The following is a 22926-nucleotide window of genomic DNA, read 5'->3' as shown; positions in this document are numbered from 1 at the left end:
CAGATCAACATTTTTTTTTTTAGTGAAAAATTGTTTTTTTGGCTTACCCGAAAAACAATTTTCACAAAAATTTTGGAGGAAAAATGTTCATTTCGCTTTTTAACCGATATATAACGAATTGAGAAATCTCGTACGATATTTCAATTCGTTATAAAAATGATTCACATCCCTAGTTATGATCACTATTTCCAAGTAGCCCCACCACCGATACCTCTCTCACCAAATCCTGCGTTCTACTAAGAATTAGATCTAAACTAGCTCCCTCTCTCGTAGGTTCCTGAACCAATTGCTCCATGAAGCATTCATTTATGCCATCCAGGAACTTTACCTCTCTAGCATGTCTTGTTACATTTACCCAGTCAATATTGCGGTAATTGAAAACTCCCATTATTACTGCACTGCCAAATTGGTTAGCTAACCTGATTTCTCTTAACATTTCATTGTCTGTCTCATCATTTTGGCCAGCTGGATGGTAGTATACTCCTATCACTATACTCTTACCCAACATACATGGGATTTCTACCCATATAGATTCTACTAAGCATTTAGTCTCTTGTATGATCATTTTCCTGTTGGACTCTATGCCCTCCCAGACATAAAGCGCTACCCCCCACCAAGTTGATCCTCCCTATCATTGCAATATAATTTGTACCTTGGTATGCCAATTATGTCTATCTCATTATTCAGTGCTATACACTCCAATTCTCCCATCTTATTTCTTAGACTTTTGGCATTGGCATACAGACATTTCAAAGTGTGTTTTTGATTGTATTAACAACCTACTTTTTAGTTGATAGGGATAATTCAAAATCATTTAGCTCAGGTAATTCTTTACTTATAGGGAAATGAACTACGTTTGCTTTTATTGGACCCGCTCTGTTGGAATGCACTAACCTTCCTGTTTCATTTTTATCCTTCGAAGATACCTCCCTCTGAACCATGTCCTGCTGAGCGACTGTTGGCTTTCCCCCTTGCTCTAGTTTAAAAGCTGCTCTATCTCCTTTTTAAAAGTTAGTGCCAGCAGCTTGGTTCCACTCTGGTTAAGGGGGAGCCCATCTTTTCTGAAAATCTCCCCCTTCCCCAAAAGGTTGCCCAGTTCCTTACAAAACTGAATCCCTCTTTCCTGCACCATCATCTCATCCACGCACTGAGACTCTGGAGCTCTGCCTGCCTCTAGAGACCTGCATGCGGAAAAGGGAGCATTTCAGAGAATGCCACTCTGGAGGTTCTGGATTTCAGCTTTCTACATAAAATCCTAAATTTGGCTTCCAGAACCTCCCTCCCATATTTTTCTTTTTTTTTTAAATTTATATTTTATTATTTATATATATTTATGACATACACAGTCATTAATAATACAGATATCCATATCATAAACACATCCATTATCAATCCTCTAATCCATTACAAAATAATAATATTCTAATGCATAGACAGGATATCTTAGTTACCATGAAATTGAGACAGATAACCCTTAATCAATAAGGAGCTTGCTTAAGAAAATTTTTTCAAGGAAAATGAAAGTGTAAGCTTCCCAACATTCAAAAATTGGCAACTGGAATCTCACTCTGCTTTATCACCCATTAACTTTTTTGCTTCTAAGAAAGATTTTAAATCATCTGGCTCAAAATATATATATCTATTGTTATCATAATTTACTAAGCATTTGCACGGATATCTAATTAACAAGTGAGCACCCACTTGTTCAGCAAGTGCTTTCATATCTAGAAATTGCTTTCGTCTCATTTGAGTCGCTCTTGTGATATCAGGGAAGATCCAAATCTGATGGTCAAAAAATTTTTTTAATCTATTCCTAAAAAACAATTTTAGAACATTATCCCTATCTAAGGGGAATACGAATTTGACCAAAACCGTCCCTTTTCTTTCTACCACTTCTTCACTGGAGGATTCTAATATCTGAGAAACATCCAAAGGTGCTATCTGTTCCTCCAATAAGTTAGTTGACTTTATAAAGTATATTTTAGATATAGGAGGAGAAACTTCGGATGGTATTTGTAAAATTTCCAACATATACTTTCTAAACTGATCTTGTAAGGATGAAAATCTAATTAATGGAAAATTTATAACCCTTAAATTTAGGTATCTCATCTCATTTTCCATTCTTTCTTGATTCCTAGTATGTAATTTCTCCCCCTGTATTAAATTAACTTGTACCTTTTGTATCTGAGACACCTTTTGTTCAACATCTACCAATTTCTCATTATATTTCTTTACATTTTCCTCATTTAATTCAATACGATGATTCATCTGTAAAGTAATGGTAGTTAGTTTTGAAATAGCATTTTCTAGTGTAACAATAGCTGTCCAGACTGAGTCCAGTGTTATCACAGATGGTTTTTGTAAATTCTTCATGGGGGATATTGCAGATGAGTCTATCAACCCAGATTTCATCACTTCTTCAAGTGTACTGGGTTGTCCAGCCAGTCCTCCCTTCAAGGATGGTTCTCCTCTCTCTACTGAAGATATATTGGAAGATTCTTCCAATACTCCAGTAGGAGTATTAGCAAGCGGTGGTGTGGCTTGCGACAAATCCTGACAGGGTTGAATTGGAGTTGCCGGGGCTCCCGGACTTAGAGATATTAGCGAAGCAGGCGAGTCTAATCCGGGCTCCTCCGGAAGACTTGCAGCGCTTCTCTCGGGAGTATTTTCTGGAGCTAGTCTGAAAAACTTCTCAATTTTAGGAGTTGAGGAAGTCGAGGGGGTTGCAGTTGCCATCTCCCTCAGGCGTCCTTTCCTCTTAGTATGCGGCATTGAATACTAAATATTATATTATTGAGATTTTCAGCACTTTCAATACTATTAGTTATAGGATACTGTCTCGAGAGTGGAGGAGAAGGTAGTATTACACAAAATAATATAAAACCTTATTTTACTTACATAAGGAGAGGAGTAGAAGGATCAGCCGCTCAGCAAAGCCGCGCGCGCCCCTTAGGCGACGCGCGCCAACGTCGACTGCGCGCCGTGGGCGGGTCGATTTTATAGTCCCCTCTGAATGACGTCAGACGCGGAAGTGTTCGTGCCCGGTGGGGCAAGACGAATTCTCACCCTCTCCGGCTTCGAATTGCAAGTAATTGCAGGTAAAACAGTAGGGTCCTGTCTCCCATATTTTTCTATGTTGTTTGTGCCCACATGTACCATAACAACCGGCTTCTCTCCAGCACAGTCTAAAATCCTATCTAGGTGATGCGTGAGGTCCACCACCTTCGCACCAGGCAGGCAAGTTACCAGGCGGTCCTCACATCCACTAGCCACCCAGCTATCTACATTTCTAATAATTGAATCAGCGACTATCTTGGCCGACCTAATCCTTCTTTCCTGGACAGTAGTCCTGAGAGACACGTCCTCTGTGCGAGAGGCCAATGTATCACCTGGAGACAAGGTTCTTGCTACAGGATCACTTCCTGCTATTCCATGGTTATGCTATCCGACCAGGAGATCTTCCTGATCAAAGCTATTTACTATTTAGATATATATAGTGGGCATGAAGTTTCTTAAAACATTTTTTACAGATGCTTATACAGTTTGTATAGCACAAATGTTTCAAATCAAATTTCAAGAAGGGCTTGAGAAGAAATAAATTTGCATACAAGCACATTTTTCTGTAACCCAGTGTCTTAATCACTATGGAGTGAATTTTCAAAAGCATATATGAACATAAAATGTTGTTTTACACATGCATATAGGCATGTTGTACAATTTAAAGGTATGTGTTTAAGCAATTTCATGCATACTTTTAATTGTAGCATAACCAGGGGTAGAAATACAGTAGGGAAACCATTTAGATGTTTACTTTCTAAAATTGATAGTATGCTTGTAAATGTACATGTGAACATTTGCACCTGCTACCATCAGGCATAAATGTGTGCGTGTATGCCTTGCAAAGATTCACAGTTAGAAAGAAAGCCAACAGGAGAACTTGGAAGCAATTGTAGATCTCCATCTGTTGGTAACAGTATGCTATGCAAGCCACTGAAACCCCTCAGTTAGCTGCTGTAGTTCCAGCAAAGTCATTGTAATTGATGTCATTTGCCAGGGCAACCTGGTTTTTAGTGACCTGTGCTGCACCTGTTGTATTTTTCAGACCTACAAGACACCTAATGTTTAACTTCCAGGTCACAACTTAACCCTTCACAATAACAATCCAATTTCATACTCCTGTCAAAATATATAAAGACTGTGCTTTAGTCTTTTTTTTTTTTTTGTATCCAGCTATCCATTTTTCCCCAAAATTATCACAAATGATACCTCAGATTGAAAACTCTAAATAATGAGTTTGATGTTGGAGAGAGTTATGCAATGTTCAGGCACACAAGTAAATTTGAAGTAATTACTCTTTTCACCAGCAGGGGCAATCTGCGGCTGCTATCAAGCTCTCTTGCTCTGAACATTTCTTCACTAAAGACAGTAATTTACTTTTCATGATGTGGAATGGTGAACTATAGTTAGGCAAATTTATCATACTAACACTTGGATTCTTCATCAGGAAAGAGTGATTGTAAGTACTTAACTGAAAGGACTTGTTTTAACAAAATAATGTTACTAATTGCAACAATGTTTTTATTTTGGGAGCATAATTCATAATTAAAAACTAGTATATTTTAGCACAGGTTTCAAGTTAAATTAGTCGTCTTCATCAGAACCAGTTTGGTCCTTGGAAAACAGTGATTGTTACTGTTGATATATGGAGGTCACAAAATGTGACCTAGTGGGCCAAAGAAAGTTCTGCCCATGAATGCTTTCCTTTTTTGAAAAAAAAAAGAGAGCCAAACAGGATACATGGAAAATAGCTTTTTAAAGGAAAGAAACATTAATTTGCCCACCCCTGCTATAAAGGGATTTGCGACATTTATAGCAACACCACAAGACTAAGGGAGATTTTATTGATACAATAGTATGCTAGCAAGAAAATGTACTTTTTCTCCTTCTCTAAGTCCATTCTCCAAATTTGCATGCTACATTCCTACTTTGCAAGTGCAACTGTAATGGGGTTCTGATATGGATAGGCACAACCGCATGCTGATTTATTTAAATTCTTAATAGTGGAAACAGCCAAACAGGAGGAGCATTTAAAAGCTTTACGAACAAATTTCTCCATAGAAATGAAATAATGCTCAGAATATATATTTTTCTCTCTCTAATTGTTTCTTAGTTTAAACTCTGTACTGTCTTCCATTGCCCAGGTTTTATGCTCCCTGTTTAATGTAACTTTACTTTCTACCTTGATGTTAATTGGTTTCCCCTCAGTTACATTGTAAACCGGTACGATAAGACCTAGTCTTGAGCATCGGTATAGGAAAAGAAATTAAATAAATAAATAAATAAATAAATAAATGTGAAAGGGGGAAATGAATGCTTTTGTTTGACCAACAATCAATTGGATAGTCTAAAAATTGTCGATGGTGCCTTTGTTTTAAGAGAGCATCGGATTTAGTTGTACATTGCAATTTTTATTCCTCTGTTGCTAAAAGATCTGAACATTTTAGCAATTTTTATTATTTCATAATGCAGCCCATGTTCATCCGTTAACTAAACATGCTGATTACTACCTGTTGCATATTTTCACCCAGAGAGAGGGGGGAGAGGCAGAAAGCATAACACAGGTTTTTCAGGAGCTACAGCCTGTACATGTTGCTTACATAAACCTTCGTCCAATTGACATTGTGTGTGTTCATCTAGAGTACACTTGGCTGCCACCTAGTGATTGGAGCTAACATTTACCTGTTAGGCTAAATATATAACACCACCTCTCTATATAGCAGTTATTTCTCATGCATGCACCTAGAACATGAAATGTACTGTGCAAATGATGCCTTAAAAATTGACTAGCATACACATTTTAAAGTCAGACACAAACATGCACCATAAAACCAGGAGCCTCAAATAGAATCAGTGTAAAAACAACTACAAAGAATGTAGCAAAATGTTTGTCTCCCAGCTTTTACCATTTAATTCTCTCTCTCTTTTTTTTTTTTTTTTACATTTCTTTAGCCCTCCCCTGTAAAGTCTTACCCCTGGCTTATTTATATTTAGGAGGGGAAGTATCATGTATGTTCTCTGGTACTTCCTTTGTTTGCAGTCACATCTTTCCTATATAGTCCAAGTATAGGAGTGACCTCCTGTGGCAGAGAGGAGGATGCAACATTTTGAATAGCTTCACTAGAGGGGTTGCCATTATGGCAGTACATGGTTCAAAGGTCCTACGAGGGCTATTTCATCAACACTTTCAGCCCCATCCTGCCCAGTGAGTATAACCCTTATGGTAGCTGGGAATAAATCTGCATATCCACTTAGGGGCACAGAGCAACTCTACTGTGTTAATGGACTGGTCTTGCTTAGTGTCATTTTTAGTGTTTAGACATCAAATATTAAGGCATGTTGGGTGTCAGTAACTTGAGTTTTCCACTGCATCACTAGTGCCAGTGTTCACAGGAGGAGAGTGTGAAGTATTAAATTGTGCTTTAATGCTGTTATGAGTTGGCTTACTGGGGGCATGGGTAATTTCCACAGCAGCAGGTGAGGAGCACAGACAGAAAGAGTGCTGGCAGGCAGAGGGGTTTGTTAGCAGGAATTCAGTGCTAACATCTGGGACACTGAGCGTAATGGATGTTAGCATACCCCCTGTTGGCCTATCAGGTCCACGCTAACATCTGTGCCATGCGATAATTTTTCAGTATTTCAGCACTGTCCATTTTCGTACTATGACATCATAACACCTTAATCTCTGAAAGTTTGTGACACATGTCATTATACTGCTGATGTTGTACACTGTAATTTCTAATATTTTTATGTATTAACAGTTTAATGAAGGTTTAACTTCGTTATCATTTTGTCTGTCTTCTTCCTCATATTGGAAAATCTAGAAAGTTGCCATTAGCTGTAATCTGTTCAGAAACTGTAATGTAAGATAAGTTTGGTGCAGAGCAGAGGGCAGAGCTACAAAATCTTGATTAGAAAGTATAATTTAATAGAACATGTATTGAACCAAATGTATTGACTAATGCGGAAGATATAGTACTTCTATTGATTCAAACCAGAGATTTAGTACTAAAAGCTGTAAGCCAAAAAGCTGTTGCAGATTGCTAACAAAAGTCAGTTTTAATGCTGTCCTTCAGAATGCCTTCACAAAGAAATTCTTCTAATGTTTGGGGAGTAGGTAGAATGCAGTATATGTCAGCCTGATCCCAGAGGGTTTTGTTTTGTACTCTAATAGCTGTTACGAGCTTACATTATATCCAAGGAGTAATTTTCCTTCGGGGTGCCCGACTTGCTTTGTGTCAATATTCCAGCTTTTTAAGTCACGTACAGTATATGCTTCTGGGAACAGTGCAGGAGCCAGCCAGACTCATAATGGTCTGCATTCATTAATAAAGCCAGAAGCTTCTGTCCCTCCATTGCCCACAACAGGGATGCCTCTCTGTTCTTATGGGACCCGTGCAGACACATTTAAAGAGAGCTTTATTTTGAGTGGGCAGGAGATGACATGCAGGACTTGCAGGCATTTCCTAAGTCAGCTATATGCCTGAGCACAGGGGTGACCTTAATGGGTCAGAGAAGAATGCAGGTCAAAAGACTTATTATCCAGCCAGTTGGAAACCAATTGCTTTTGTTTAAAAAAAAAAAAGCAGTGGTGCTTAAAGGCTGATAGCAATGTAGAAAGTTGTATTACAGTGCATCGTGAATCAAAAGAGGCAAAGGGGATGGGAGTCTATACTGTACTCGAAACTATTTGCAATGATTTACTGTTTTTGCTTCTATTACAGATAAAGAGCGCTTTGTAAATAACAAGTATTGTCCCATAATTAGTGCGGAGTGATGGGCTGGTGATGTTTGTGTTCCTGAACAAAAGGGAGAAATAGCATACTGTTATGATACTGTCACCATCTGCTGAAATAATTATCCACTTTTAATTGTATTTCTTTTGTGTGCTGTTTATAGTCTGTCTAAGGCAGAAGTATTCATGTATTCATCTTGCTAAAAGATGCCTAATTTAAATCCTGTACAGTTTTTCTTCAGGCACTGCTCGCTAAGGAATTTTGCCATAGGCACAGAGTACATAAAGCCCTTGCTGGCTGGCTCTTTGTTTGGGATCACTATTGGAATACTGAATAGGGGGTTTGACCTCAACTAGACATCACTGGTTTAAGGCAAATTTCTTTGTTAAGTTTCGGAACTGCATGCAATTTTTGTTCAGCCAGCAGTGTAATCCTTTGGTCTGTTTAGTTCCATGCAATCAACATCTCCTAAAAAAAAAAAAAAAAAAAACCTCATGAAAAAAAGGGCAGGTTTTTCTACCCACAGCTGTAGTGAAGTTTCTGCACAACCCTTGGGTACCAAGACTCAAGATTGTCCTGGGGCTTGCTGTTCAAACATATCTTCAGTTGCACTAAATGTTAGGAAAATCTAAATATAAAGTGCCTTAGAGTAAATATGAAAAAAAAAAGAAATGTCATATTGGATATTATTGAATATATATCTATATATTTGTCTAGATAGATAGATGTAGATATATCTTGCTGTGTGATTTTCCCTTTTCTGGTATGTATTGACAGTTGAAGAGACTAAATGAACAGTAAAAAGAAAAAGACTGGGGAAGATATTTAAAAATGTTTCATCATTCATTTTCCACATTGTAACATGTCAATTAGTTTCAATCTCCTGTGCTAGATTTAAACTTGAAATCATTGCCATTTTAAATGATCAGGCTTATAAAAATGTTAATATATCTCGGTTAAAGTATGGTATGCTGTTTTCTTAAATGCATTGTCAATATTTAAAATCTGAACTACAGGTATTAAATGGTCATAACTTGGACTTGTACAAAAGCTGAAACTACACCTAGAAAAAAGATTACATTTTACACGGTCACATACTGTTCAGCCATCCAGTTATCTTCCAGTCTGAAGTCCTTGTGCATTGTGTTCTGTTCAACATAGTGTAACTTCTTGTTGTGAATACCCATGCACTTTCCAGAAACTAGACAAATGCTATTACTACTACTTATCACTGTTGGATGTACAGATACACATAAGAGAGATTCCCTTCTCCATGGAGTTGATGCAGTCAAGACACAGAAATATATGGAATGAAGCTTAGTATGCATGTTGAGGCCATTTAGCATATGCTAAAAATGGCATGCTGTACAAGAAGGCCTTAATGTGTATGCTAAACTGGTCTAAAAATCATTTGATAACAATTTTTTATTCATGTTCCACCTTTTGTGACACTTCAAAGTGAATTGCATTCAGGTACTGTAGGTATTTCCTTATCCATAGAGGACTTACAATCCAAGGGCCTGATTTACTAAGGCTATTGGGAAAATGCTTAGTAAATGAGTCCCTAAGTTTGTAATTGAGGCAAAAGTGGGGGACGTGACTTGCCTAAGGCCTCAAGGAGGGTCAGTGGGATTTGAACCTTGTTTTCTCTGGTTTCCATTGTTGAAAGGGCTTAGTTACTAGCAAGCTCTTTACGCTACACAATTTAGCAGGCACAGTGGTTTTGCTGTCTCAAATAAAGGGCCATGCCACATGTTATGATCAGATGACATGATTGTTACGATTATTGTTGTCCTTGATGGACTTTTGGCATTGTCTTTTCATATAATCTGCTAAGCTCATAAGTACATGGTTTGAGCTATGAAATGAGGATATTCCCTTCTTGGAATTTTTACTGAAACTAAAAAGATGCTGGATGTGGGGGATAACACCCTGCTATCAAACCTCACTGAGGGCACCATGAGTAGCAGACATTGCCAAAGCAGTATTAAGCCACCTTAATAAATACGGGGTCAATATTCAAAACTGGCCAGTTAAGTAACTTAGGCCTAGATTCATCAAATTGCTATAAATATAGCAGAAATAGCACCCGCGATAAAAAAAAAAGGGGGGGGCATGGTTAGGCTAATTTCCCTCCTCCCACATTGCATAGGTAATTTCTGCAATGCATGATACACTAAAAGATTTTTATTGCAAATGGTGAGTCAGGTGACTGAGAAAGAGAGTGATTGAGAGAGAGCGAGCACCTCTATAGGGAGCAATATGTAAGTTTAGTATTTATATCACTGTAAGAGGGGGCACTTATAACTCAGAGTAAGGTTTGGGGGGGTGGGCTAGGTTTTGGGGGGCAGTTTTTACATACACAGTCAGAGGGATGAACAGCAAAGTTGATATCAGTGAAGACTTTCTGTCATTTGAAGTGATGAAAGGTAAAAGAGGAGATGATTTGTACAATGTACACTCTACCTAGCTTGACGCAGAGTACAGGAAAAAAGGTGTAATTATTTCCAGCTATGCCGCTGCATATAAGCAAATAACTGAGCGCTTAGCTGGGTTAGATCTGCATATGGCACGTCTAGCTTAGCCGTACAACTTACATGGCTTGGTTCGAGTATTGGCAGTTAGCCGCGTAAGTTGTAAGGCTAACTCGCTCCGCCCTGATCCACACACTGCCCGCCCACAACTTATGTGGCTAACTTTTTAGCCATATAAGGGCTGCTAAATGTGGACAGATGTTCGGCGGCAGCTACTTAGCCACATAAGTCTCGCTTATCCGGTTAAATAACACTGAACGTGCTTTGAATATTGACCTCTATGTAAATAACATTTTCTTTACCATATTCGTGTATTTAACCATTACATGTTTTAGTTATTGTACATGCTGATAGTGTGAAGACACTCTTAGGGAAGTGTTTTACTGTACCCTTGCTAAAAATTTTCACATGCACTGCCTCCATTGTATGCAAATCTATCTCATGCATGTTCATTGTAGATATCCTGAAAACCTGGATTGTTTGTAGCCCTCGAAGACTGGAGTTGTCCAACCTGAAATAAGATACTTCAGAAAATTTATTTATTATAATAAATATGATTAAATTCAAAAAGATTTTAAAAGCAACCTCAAAAATGTAGGAAGTCGTTATTCAAATGGATTTGTACAGCTAACTATCAGGCCGATACAGTAAGGAGCGGTAGGAAGAGCTGCGTTAGTGCCGGGCGCACCCGCGGTTGCCACATGCACAGTCCGGCTCACCTACCGCTTGATACTGTATGTAAATAGCTTGAAAATGCAAGCTGCATCTAAGAAGCGTCCGTGAAGCGTTAGGCCCGCGCAACCCATTTTACTGTATAGAGCGCTATACAGTATCCTTGGTGCGCTGGCCTAACGCTTCACGGACACGCTGGCATCTGTCATTTCAAATGTCATTTCAAATGACAAGTACCAGGAAGTGGACGGTTCTCCTACGCTCGGGATTGCCAGTCCTCTATCCCCTCCTCCGGAAGCAGGCAACGAAAGCGGAAAAAAGCGAAAAAAAAAAAAAAAGCGAAAAAAGCGAAAAAAAAAAAGTAGCAAGAGAGAGAGGATGGGCAATCCTATACTCGGGATTGCCAGTCCTGTCTCCCCTCCTCCCGAAGCAAGGCGCAAAAAGCAGCCTTGCTTCGGGAGGAGGGGAGAGAGGACTGGCAGTGTAAAGCAACGAAGTGACTTACTTTTTTTGCAGCCCCCCTCCGGAGACGGACATCGGCGAAGACGGACCGTGGCTCCCCTGCCTCCCGAAGGCGAAGATGGATGCCTGCACGGGCGAAAGCGGCCCCTGTGCGTGCAATTGGGCCGCTCAAGGTGTGATGTCACGACGTTTGGTGTCACGGCATGTGACGTCACGTCTTGAGCGGCCCAATTGCACGTACAGGGGCCGCTTTCGCCCGTGCAGGCATCCATCTTCACTGGGAGGCAGGGGAGCCGCGATCCGTCTCCGCCGATGTCCGTCTCCGGACGGGGGGCTGCAAAAAAAGTAAGTCGCTTCGTTGCTTTACACTGCCAGTCCTATCTCCCCTCCTCCCGAAGCAAGGCTGCTTTTCGTGCCTTGCTTCGGGAGGAGGGGAGACAGGACTGGCAATCCCGAGCCTAGGATTGCCAGTCCTCTCTCCCCTCTCTCTCTTGCAACTTTTTTTTTTCGCTTTTTTGCTTTTTTCCGTTTTCGTTGCTTCAGGAGGAGGGGAGAGGACTGGGGCTGCCCCAGAGACCAGCACCCATAGACGCGGCCAGGGCAGGTGAGCGGGGGCTGGGGGAAAGTTTGCCGCCTACCCTTACCCCTGTCTCTAACGCAGGGATAAGGGTAGGTGGTAAGTTAGCAGGTTAAACGCACGGCAAAACAGCAGGGTAAAAAAGCGATAGTCGGGGCACGCGTTACTGTATGGGAGGGAATAACTAATTCGTCGTTTACATTTAATATACATGCCACAGGCGGAAGGGGTTACCCGGTGATTTAAGGACGCGGAAAGAGTAGGTTAAAGGGGATAGTGTATCGCGGGTTGGACTAATGCGGCCGAAAAGTGAGTAGAAAGTGGGTTAGGAGCAGGGTAACCGCGGCCGCACTTTACTGTATTGACCTGTTTGGAAGCTAGCCAGACAAATTCCAAGTTTTGAATTTCCTGCCCCGCTCAGTGGTTATATTTTTCTCTGTGGCCAAGCAGGATAAAGTCAGCAACACAAGTAGTACATCTTCTGATAGCGCCAAGACAGAAAAGCTCAGAGAGCTCAGAAAAACCAAGAAGGTTTTCCTGAGCATGTGCAGGCCTTTCTGCATGGTTGCCTGTGTCGCTTCAGTTTTTTTCTTTCACTAATGCAATTGAATGGATTTTGCTCTTAAGCCAGTTATTCATTTATATCATGTATAGCTCTTTTTATTTTTTTTCTTCTTGGTTCAAATTCTTTTATTTTCTTTATTTATGAGAGTCTCCAAAAAGAAAACATTATTGGTTAATTTACAATTTTAGTTCAAAACTGAGTTTTACATGGTTTCTGTCCTCTTTGTGATTCCAGTCTTTAAAAAATGGCCTCTATGTGAAGCAAAGATGTCCTTAACTGATCATTATGACAGGTGTATAATATTTCTAGGCCCTACTTGTGACATATCAAATTGCTCTGCCTGCTCTCGTATGCCCTCCAGTGCCAAGAGATACAGGAGCCATGCACTTTGGGATTTTCTGGAATCACCTCAGACATCAGCAAGCAAGTGAAGGAAACTATCACCAGTTGAGGGAACTTAATCTAAATTTAAAAAGGCAGAGTCCTGTCATGCTCAGTGCCATGATTTGGTGCAGACACTTTTACCCCTCCATTAAAAAGGGAAGTAGACCATACTTCTTTGCACCAAAGGACACTAGCCACCACACACTCTGGTGCAGTGAAACACAAGAATTCTTCTTTTCTGCAGGATGCAGAAAAGAGATTGACATGGAGAACAATGCCATCAACTGAATCTCTCTTCACACAGATATTCTATTGGAATCATCAATAAGCAACTGAAGTGGATCCTTGTTAATGCCAACATCTTCTCATCATTGAGACAAATTTCTCGGTGTAGAAAAGCCAGAGCAGGCAATTCTTGTCCTAGAATCAGATGGTTATTGCCCAGCTGGAGCTGGAATTAATGAAAAGCTATTTTTAAAAAATGCTAGACTTGTCTCCCTCTCCCCCATTCTGTTGTAGACATTATGGCCTCCAAGTTGGTCAGTCAATCCACTATTCTGGTTTATCAGTGAAGAGATTAAATTATCAACTCTGAAGTTAAGTTTCATTCCTATCTCTCACTTTCTTCCAAAGATAGGACAACTCTGGAAGAATCTCCTCTTGTGTTGTCTGATTCTCAGAAAGGCTCAGAGTCATTTTATGCCTCCTACTTGATCTATTTGGATGAGGAAGGATCCACCGGTCTCTCATCAGACTCTTTTCCTCAGCTCCCCTCCTGAGGACATGTCATATATTTGGCTTACTCAAATAAATTAGTGTTCCAAATCAAGAGATAGCAGTTCCAGTGTACATGCTCTTTCAAGAAGAATTGTGGCAAACATCTTTATCTGCCCTACCTGTATCATGGAGATCTCAAATTCAGAAAGCAATCAGCTCCAGAAGGGTCCAGCTTCCACATCCATCAGTAATAGCAGAGTCAGCATTAAAAAAGGAGAACACTATAAAATTAAACCATGCAATTCTACACTAGGGAAATAAATTATCAGCCCCAGAATGTTACTGTAAACCTACTCAAACTTCTTTACAACCAGCACCTTCAAAACCAATTAATCTAACTTATTATTGTTAATGCAATATGTTAATTGTATTATATATTATTGTAATATGTTAAATTTCCACCTATGATTTCCTTGAAATCCCACAAGTTTTAACGTTACCTTCTCCAATCCCCATGTAACTCGATAAGTTCTATGTAACTGGTTAAGTTCCATGTAACTGGTTAAGTTCCATGTAAACCGATATGATGTACCAACGAATATCAGTATATAAAAGCTTCTAAATAAATAAAAAATAAAATAAAAAATGGTGTCTTTCAGCACTGGTCCACAGACCAGCTGTGGTCCCTGGCAGCATTTTTGCTGGTTCATGGAGTGGTAGTCACTGTAGGAGGAAATGGACCTATGCTGCAACCACACAGGTATTGGCTCACATCCGGTCACTTGCAGCCATGAATAGGATATTATCTACTACTGTCAACCCCTGGGCCAAAATAGAGCTAGTAGTGGCTTCACTTAAGGCTCCTCAGTGCTGCACACTGCTGCTGTTTACAGACGTGGAACAGACTGCTACCACTTTCCAGCTCTTCACTACTGCTGGTACTGAACCACTGATCAGGCCATTAGCATGAACATTAGCCTCAGCCGAGCTCCAGACTGCCCTGTAAATACTTTTTAAAAAATCCAATGGGTTGCTGGCAATGCATCTATAAAAGGTGCTGGAAGCACCAGGCCCCTTAAAGGGGCAACATCATCCCCTACTGCTACCAGCATAAGTATTTTTAGCCCCTAACTACACTGTCCTCTGGAATGAAGAGATCTGATTATTTAATCTTCCCTGCTTTGGGTGCAAGAAGCACAGCCTCCTTGTCATAGGTCTTGTAATTAAATAATTTGAACATGGTTGAGTTAAGATTGAGGAAGACTCCTGAATGGGTAGTCTGGTGTGTGCTCTTCCCACCCTCACACTTTAACTACAGAAGGGAACTCCTCCATGACTCATTAGATGTCTCTCTCACCTCTACCAGCCAGCTGATCTACTTCAGTTTAGGTGATCAGTTAACCAGTCCCTGGCATCAAAAATGTTGAGAAAAACCTGCTCTAAACACATTCCAACACCCCTCCTAGAAAAGATGCTAGAATGCTGAAAGAGGTGTTTAGAGCAGCCATACGAAACTCCATAAATAGCTGCTCACCAGTTGCTCAGGTTTCAATCTATGTATTCTTCCCTACAAAAACTGCAATCCTTAACTGAAGTGCTTCCTTGACACTTCTTCTAGAACTTCCTCAGTGACTATTAGAGCCAGAACCCTAGCTTGTCTGTGACTTCAGGTTGCAGTGAAGATGTGCAAGACAAACTTGTAGATGCTCCATGAAAAGGTAAACATCTCTATAGGGAAAAATGAAAAATCAAACTAAAAATAGTGGATATCATTAAGGGCACGGTGCTACCCCCTTCATTCTCTCAGCAGCTATGACTAAGTAGCCCCTGTACTTCCAAGAAAGGTCAGCAACAGCTCTACAGAAGACACTGCTTCAGTTCCAGGAGAAGATACCATTAGCAACAACAGGCAGAGCGTGTGCCAGGGAGAGAACACAGCCTAATCCTCTGCAACCAATGCAGGCAGAAAACTAATCTAAATTTTTGACTACAATATCAAAACTTATTTCCTATTAAATTTTATTCAGCCTTCCAATGGAGGAAAGGCTAACAGTATTTCAAACAAACATGGTCTTTAGTAACAACAAAACAATAATTAACTTAGGATCAATAATCAAGGATCCCACTTACATTTCAAAGCTACTCCCCCAAACGATCCTCTAATGATGTACTCTCTGGATACCGAAAAGCTCAGACTCCGTTGTCTAGTGCTGTCATCCCTCTGAACCTCAAACATGCTTGCACACATATTTTGATTCACAATATCCACAGGAAATTTCTACACTTCATCATAGCAAAGGATCACTACTAATATTGAGGTAGATTTTAAAAGTTGAGGCATCTGCATCAATTGGGGGATGCATGCACATGTCAGGATTGCGTGCGCTGACTGAATTTTAAAAGCCACCCAGATGCACGTGTATCTCCTGCTGCATGCAAATCTCACTCGATTTCAAAAAGGGGCATGGTCTGGGAAGGGTGTGGGTGTTTTGGGGAGCAGCCAAGAGATGTGGGCATAAATTATTATGCACTCGTGTGTGCACCCATGTCTTCAGCTATGCAAGAGGTGTAACTGTAAAAAACTTTTTAAAAAAGCCATTTCGGAGGGGCTTGAGGGGGAATGCAGGCTATTAAATCAGGGAGGTTTGGAGGAGTTAGCTCAACACTGGCAGAACTGGTGGATGAACTGATGAAACTGGTCATGGTGTGGCCATACGCTAGTTTTAAAATACCCTGATGTACATGGTAGGAACCCTATTTACGCACCTGGGCACGTGCACACATAACTGTGCACATATGTGCCTGTACCCAGGCTGTTTTATAAAGTGCACATATATTGCTGCTCTCCTGAAAGTGAACAATGTTTTTCTTTTTCCCTACCATTCCTTTCAAAAAACTCATTTCTCCACCCACAATACAAACTCCAGATTTTGCCATCAGTTTTCTAAAATCCAACATAAAGCCTTTTCATCTAGTTGACTTAATAGAAACCCACCTGGATACAACAGAGGGGAAAGCATTTCTGCCTCAAAAGAGGGCAGACAAGTTATCCAAAGTAATCCTGAAAATCAAAGGCAGTAGACAAGTGTCTGTCTTTTCATGAAGATGCTAGGTCGCATGATGGTAATGGTTCATATCATCCCCTTTGCATGTCTTCACATGACACAAGTTCAGTAGTAACTGAAGTTTCAGTGCAGCCAGAATCTTCAAAAGATGTCATACCAAATAAAAATAGTCAATATTCCTTTCCAGTCCCTGACATGGTGGTTGGACATTCAATCTGTTAAAAGGTCAATATTTTTTCACCAACCAGTTTTAAGAAGGTGTAATTACAGACGCATCCATTCAACCTAGTTAGGCAAGGATTTTCGAGTACAAAGAGGAGTTCTGCTACTGATATTATCGCTTATTGCTATAATCAATCAGGACTATATATTCAAAGTAAGGTGAAAGCCCTTCAGGGCTAAGGCATCTTCCTTGACACATTTCCTTCTACTTCCATAGAAGATATTTATAAAGCTGCTACTTGGTCTTCCATTAATACAGCTTATTACTAGAAAACGCTTCACATCGAGACAGCTGTTTTGGTTAGACAGTTGTTCAAAATTATTTAATAAATTCTTTCAATTCTATCCTTCATCTTCATGTATTACATATGGGTTGCAATCATATACTAAAATATTCAAGTAACAAAATAATCATATGCAGCACTCAGCTAGGGAGTTCCCACTTATGTAGCTGACTTTATCCTGCTTGTCCACAGAGAAAACTTAGTTGCTTACCTGTACTATGTGTTCTCCATAGACAGCAGGATAAATCAATCATACAACCCTCCCAGCTCACTTATAGAATTGAAAATGAGCTTATTGTAAAGACTAAGGAGACTAGTGCAGCAATTCGAGTGCGCAGGAAAACCTGCATGTTCAGAAAAGCCCCATTTTTTCTGGATTCATAGAGCGCTTTTCTGTCTTGGTTCCATCAGATGACATCACCCACTTCTGAGTCTGATTTATCCTGCTATCTGTGTGTACCTGTCATAGGTGAACAACTTTGCTTAACTGGGTAAATTATTATCTGGTTAAAATTTAACCAGATAAAACAGGAGGCAATGCAGTGGTGTTCTGGGGCCACTCATTAAGATTATCTGTCTCTGTCATAAGTACCTTTTGCATTTGCAACTCCTCCATGATCATGGTAAAGAAAACTTCAGTAGTTTACTTCCCAGCAACCATTTTTTGTGATGATTGAGGGTTCTATTTGGACATATGGACTCCATCTCATACTGCAATAGCTGTTTTTATGTTGCCCAATTTACCACGAACTATGATTAAATATTTGAGAAAGACAGAAAATGTATTTATGGCATTTACTGATTTTATCTTACTGCTTAGAGAACAGTTCTTTTATATATCTATCCGATATCAAGTCCTCTACACAGAAATAAATGTTTCCATATTTAAGAAAATAATGTTCTTGTTCATTTTATTGTTTGAATTTATTATCGTTATTATCATTACATTTTGTAATTCACTGAATTTTCTATTCAGCTCAGTTCTAAAACCCCAGAACTGTATCAATTACATGGCTGCAAAACTATTCAGGATTCAGGATTAAATTCATTGCATGAGACATTTTCTTATTTTTTTTCTAACTTCAAAATACATGATACTTCCATAACTTCCATCTAACTTTGGGGCCGATGCAATATTATTCACGGAAAGCAGGCGCTGACTTTTCAGCGCCCGCTTTCTTAACGCACGCATGGCGCCTGCAAGGGGGGCGCCATGCAATATGCAAATTAAGGGATCATGCTAGCAAGGGGGCGCTAGGGTTGCTAGTGTGACCTTAGCGCCTCCTTGCTAACGCGACCCCGCAGTTACCGGCAGTCTGCCAGTTATGAACACCGATCCCGAGTTTATCGGCGTCGGTTTTCATTACTGCAGCCGGCCGGTTATGAAAACCAACGCCGAGCATATTGGCATCTGTCTTAAAAGCCGCCGGTAGAGATTTTTTTTTCTTATTTTTTTACTTTTAAGAAGTACAGAAAGCAGTTTTTTCTGCTTTTCTGTATTTTTTTCAGTGCGCTCAGCTATTAACGCCTGCTCCTGGCAGTCGTTAATAGCTAAGCGATAAATGTGCATCTAAGACGCACATTTATTTTTTCACATTTGGAGTGAATGAGTAATAGCCTCATTCACATGCATTTGCATGTGATGAGCGCTAACTCATTCACTCCGCGTTGGACGCGCATTAAATAGGCGCTAATCCCCCTATAGCATTAGGGGTGGATTAGTGCCTATTTTACCCGTGTCCGACTGCGGGTTCAACAGTGCGCTCGGCTGAGTGCACTGTATTGCATCGGCCCCTTTCTTTGTTGTTTTCTTATAAATCTAAAATTGGATCTTTTTTTCTCTAAAATTGAAGATACATTTTCAGTAGAGCACCTAACTAACAATGTGTGCACATGCTTTTCAACTTGCTTTAAACCAATTTTCAAACTCGGCGTACCCTGCATATTGTGTTTGAATGGCAACTTCTGCTGCAGCTAAAATTACATGCATACACTTATATATGTTGAATGAGGGTGTAAAGTGTACACATGTATTTTTGATTCCAACCATGGCCTTGGGATGCCTCTCTTTAATGTGACTATAAGTCAAGGCATTGCAAAACTGCACTAATATGGATTCAGCAATGTGGTGACTGAAGTGTGGGCAAGGGATTTTAGCTTCTATCTTTTTGTCCAATTATACATCAGAATAAAAGTATTCTCAGGACACTTATAGATGATTCTGTTAAGGGGAGAGTCAGAGAGAGATAGGTTAAAGAAATACTGTTCTGGGGATTTATTTAGACATGGAAACACAAATACTCATCTGCCAATGGTAGAGGATAAAAAGGGAGACAAAACAAAGCTGACATTGCACTCAGTCACAGTACTACATTTAAGGCCTAATTTTTAATGCTCCGTGCATACAAAAAACAGGGGTTACTTGTTAACTTCGGTTGTTGTAAGCAAGTATTCAGGAACAGAAAAAAAGAATATCAAGTTGCGAGATAAGTTTTTCTTGCTTCTTTTCATGTCGGGTCACATCACTGTTACAACATATGAGGTTTTTCCCGCTTGAAAATTAAAAGATAAAATGGGCTATTAAGAAGTAATACTGGTAGTCACCAGATAACACAGATTTTGGAGCTGAATGTGATATTGTGAGAATGAACTCATTGAAAACAGCAAGTTATAATTGAATTGCTCCTTTACCATTACTTCTAGTAACTGTTTTTTGAGAGAGCTGGTTTTTGAAAAAAATCCATGTTACAAGAAACAACCTAATTGCTCCTCGATAACTTTTCACAATTCTCTGCCAGAACATTTTAGTTAAAGAAAGGGATGAGACCGGTGATTGCAACAATTGGCTGGTAAAATTCAGAATCATCAGATTTGGTGCCAATACTGAGGTCTTCCCTTCATCAAAATTTAATAACTTTTTATAAGAAGACAAAACATTAAAAAAAATCTTTTGATTGTTAATAAAGTGTATAATTTTAGCAATTTCATTACATTTTCTCTAACCGATCTTGACTAATATATTGTGTCAACTAGTCGAATATTTTTGCAATCATTTGGAGACCAGTTGTTCCCCGATTTATTGATTCGTTGTTATAACCCATTTTAAAATGGGTCTGGCCACGCATGGTAACCCCTGTTATGTGCACAAGAGCCGGGCCTCGGCAGAGGGGTGGTCCAGGGGACAGGGAGGATCGGGGTGGGGGCGGGGCTAGAGGTGCCCGGTACAGCAGACATTTGCCACTGTGCTGGGGGATCGCGCACCAGCAACCTGCTACTGCTCCTTCGGAGGAGCAGAATGTAAGTTAAAAAAACGGGGGTGACCTAGGATAGGGATAGGGGCGGGTAGGAGAGGGGAAGAGGAAGGGATGTTAGGGTAGGGGATAGGGAAGTTCCCTCCCAGTTCACAGTTTAATTGGAGCGGACTGGGAGGGAACTGGGGAAACCCAACAATGCGCTGCATGATTTTAGCTTTAGTCTGCCCCCCCCTTGCACGCGCTGCCTGCGATTTTATAATGTGCACTCACCGGCGCACGCATGTTAGAAAATCGCACATTTATGTGTGCGCGTGCACATGGACGAGCACACATATTTTTAAAAAAAAATCTACTCCTTAGTTTCCAGGGTTAGGGGACAAAGGTGATCAGAAGAGAGAGACAGTAGGGCAACTGGTTTGCTGTTAGGTATATAGATATACATTCGTTTTAAATGAATTAGACGCTAACACACTAACACGAAATTCGGGAACCATGAAAAAAATTTCCCAAACCGTGGGAAAAAACAAAATTTCCTGCGAGGGTCCCGAACCGAACCATTAACTGAAAAAGAAAACCCAATACACATCTCTAGGTAAAATTGATGGAATATGGCAGATCATGTAACATTGGCAAAGGCTGTAGTTAGAGAAAAAGAACTGTGATCAGCAGAGCTACAGTAGCATGGTAACTACTTGTCTAGCTATACTTTAGCTGGATAATTGGCTTTATATGAACATTTGCCATTCAGATGGATAACTTTTGATCTGATGATCATAGTTCTTTGCCAATATTAGATGATCTGCCACATCCCACCAATTATACCCAACAACAGGTTACCAAGGTCTCTACTGTTTCTCTCTTTTGATCACCTTTGTCACCTAAGCTTGGAAGCTAAATGTAGTACTGTGACTGAGTGCAAGTCAGCTTTGGATTTTTTTTTATTCTCGATTAAGAAAAAATATACTTACGAAATTAACAGAAAATTACTCTGAAATTCTAGGTACTCAGTGTATGTCCAGAAGTCTTATTTCTGCACAGTTTTTGATGTAGCACTCTTTTCAACGCATAGGAAAAAAAATGAGGAATTTACAACATTGTCAATATTGCTCTTTTCTTAAAATGTAATCTTTGTGCACTTGCGAGAGTAATTATTTACACTTATCCCCTCTGTTGTTTTTTTTTTTCATTATCACAGAACCATACGATGACTCAGCACAGCAGTTAGGTGCAACCATCGCCTTTACCGAAGAAGTCTTTGTGACACAGAAAGGGAACATGTTTTACTCTTTGCACGAAACTTTTGTTGTTAATGTATATTATTCAGAAACATTGTATTGTACCATAAAACCTGTATTATCAAAACTGTTGGATGTTCATGTGTTTGAACTTTTTGAGCACCGGATAGACTTCCTGTATATAAAGTGTTGCACATGTATTATGTTGTCTGATATTAAAATGGTCTTATAAAGACAGTGGACTTGGGCCCTATTCAAAGAAGTAAAGTCTTATGAGGAAAAAAGCTTAAGTAAATTTATTTTGAAGGAAGAGGAGCAGCTGCAGTTTTATCTTCCTTTTTATTTCATCTTAAGCCTAGAATCTCCTAGTTGGTATACAAACTGGTGAATTGAAGACTTTTTTTTAATTGCAGAAGATTCTTGCAAAAGAAGAGACTCTCATAGAGCAGAAACTCAGCCTTGAATAAAGCCCGTATATATATATATATATATATATATACATATATATATATTTGTAAGCCTTGCAATTATGACAGATAGCATTACCATATATGCAATAGTTGTTATGTAGATGGTCCAACAAACTTTTTCTTCTGGAAACCATTTGAAGCTTTGAGTGTTCAACTTTTCCTTAAATGATTTCACACAGCCAAATTCTTGAATCAGTTGAACTAACATGTATGTTACTGTTATTAATGTTTACTCTGCGGTCTGAACCTGGAGATTACTGGAATTGTTTTCCAAGAGGAAATAAATTCAATTTACCATTATGTACTAGTTGACTGCATGTTTTTCATTTTCTAGTTACAGCTAATAAAATGTTATCTTCTGCATCCTCGCAAATGAAATGTGCAGCAAGAAATTGTTCCAGACATTCATTCATTCACTCTTCTATCCATTGCAGTCCTGATAAAATTACATCTGTCGACATGATGTTTTGAATCTTATCATGTCTTTATAGTCTGAATTTATCTGAAATTTCTGATAACAGCAAAATGTGCATCTATTATCAGTCGTAGGCTGCAGTTGAATACTAAGTCAAGGCTCTAGTCTTGGCTGGAATAAAACTTGATTGAATGACATAACATTACATTAATGAGTGCCCTCTTGTGCTAAAAGAGGAGAGAAAGTGCTCTAATTTTTGGTCAGCAAAATAATTTGA

The 22926-nt window shown here is 39.6% G+C and overlaps 1 protein-coding gene across 4 annotated transcripts in view; it reads left to right on the top strand.

Moving 5' to 3' along the window:
* Window positions 1-22534, top strand: part of ZNF521 (zinc finger protein 521) — an 876085-nt gene extending 853551 nt beyond the window's left edge. For all 4 annotated transcript variants that reach the window (XM_029591157.1, XM_029591156.1, XM_029591155.1 and 1 more), the window contains one exon: window positions 21725-22534. In XM_029591157.1, coding sequence (XP_029447017.1) covers window positions 21725-21754 — 30 coding nt within the window. In that variant the 3' untranslated portion in view covers window positions 21755-22534. The remainder of the gene's footprint in view (window positions 1-21724) is intronic.
* The last annotated feature ends 392 nt before the right edge of the window (window positions 22535-22926 follow it).

Source organism: Rhinatrema bivittatum, chromosome 2 (genome assembly GCF_901001135.1).
Source record: "Rhinatrema bivittatum chromosome 2, aRhiBiv1.1, whole genome shotgun sequence".
In the NCBI taxonomy this organism is placed as follows: Eukaryota; Metazoa; Chordata; class Amphibia; order Gymnophiona; family Rhinatrematidae; genus Rhinatrema; species Rhinatrema bivittatum.
The sequence above is the reverse complement of the archived record's forward strand: the minus strand, read 5'-3'. Positions and strand labels throughout refer to the sequence as shown.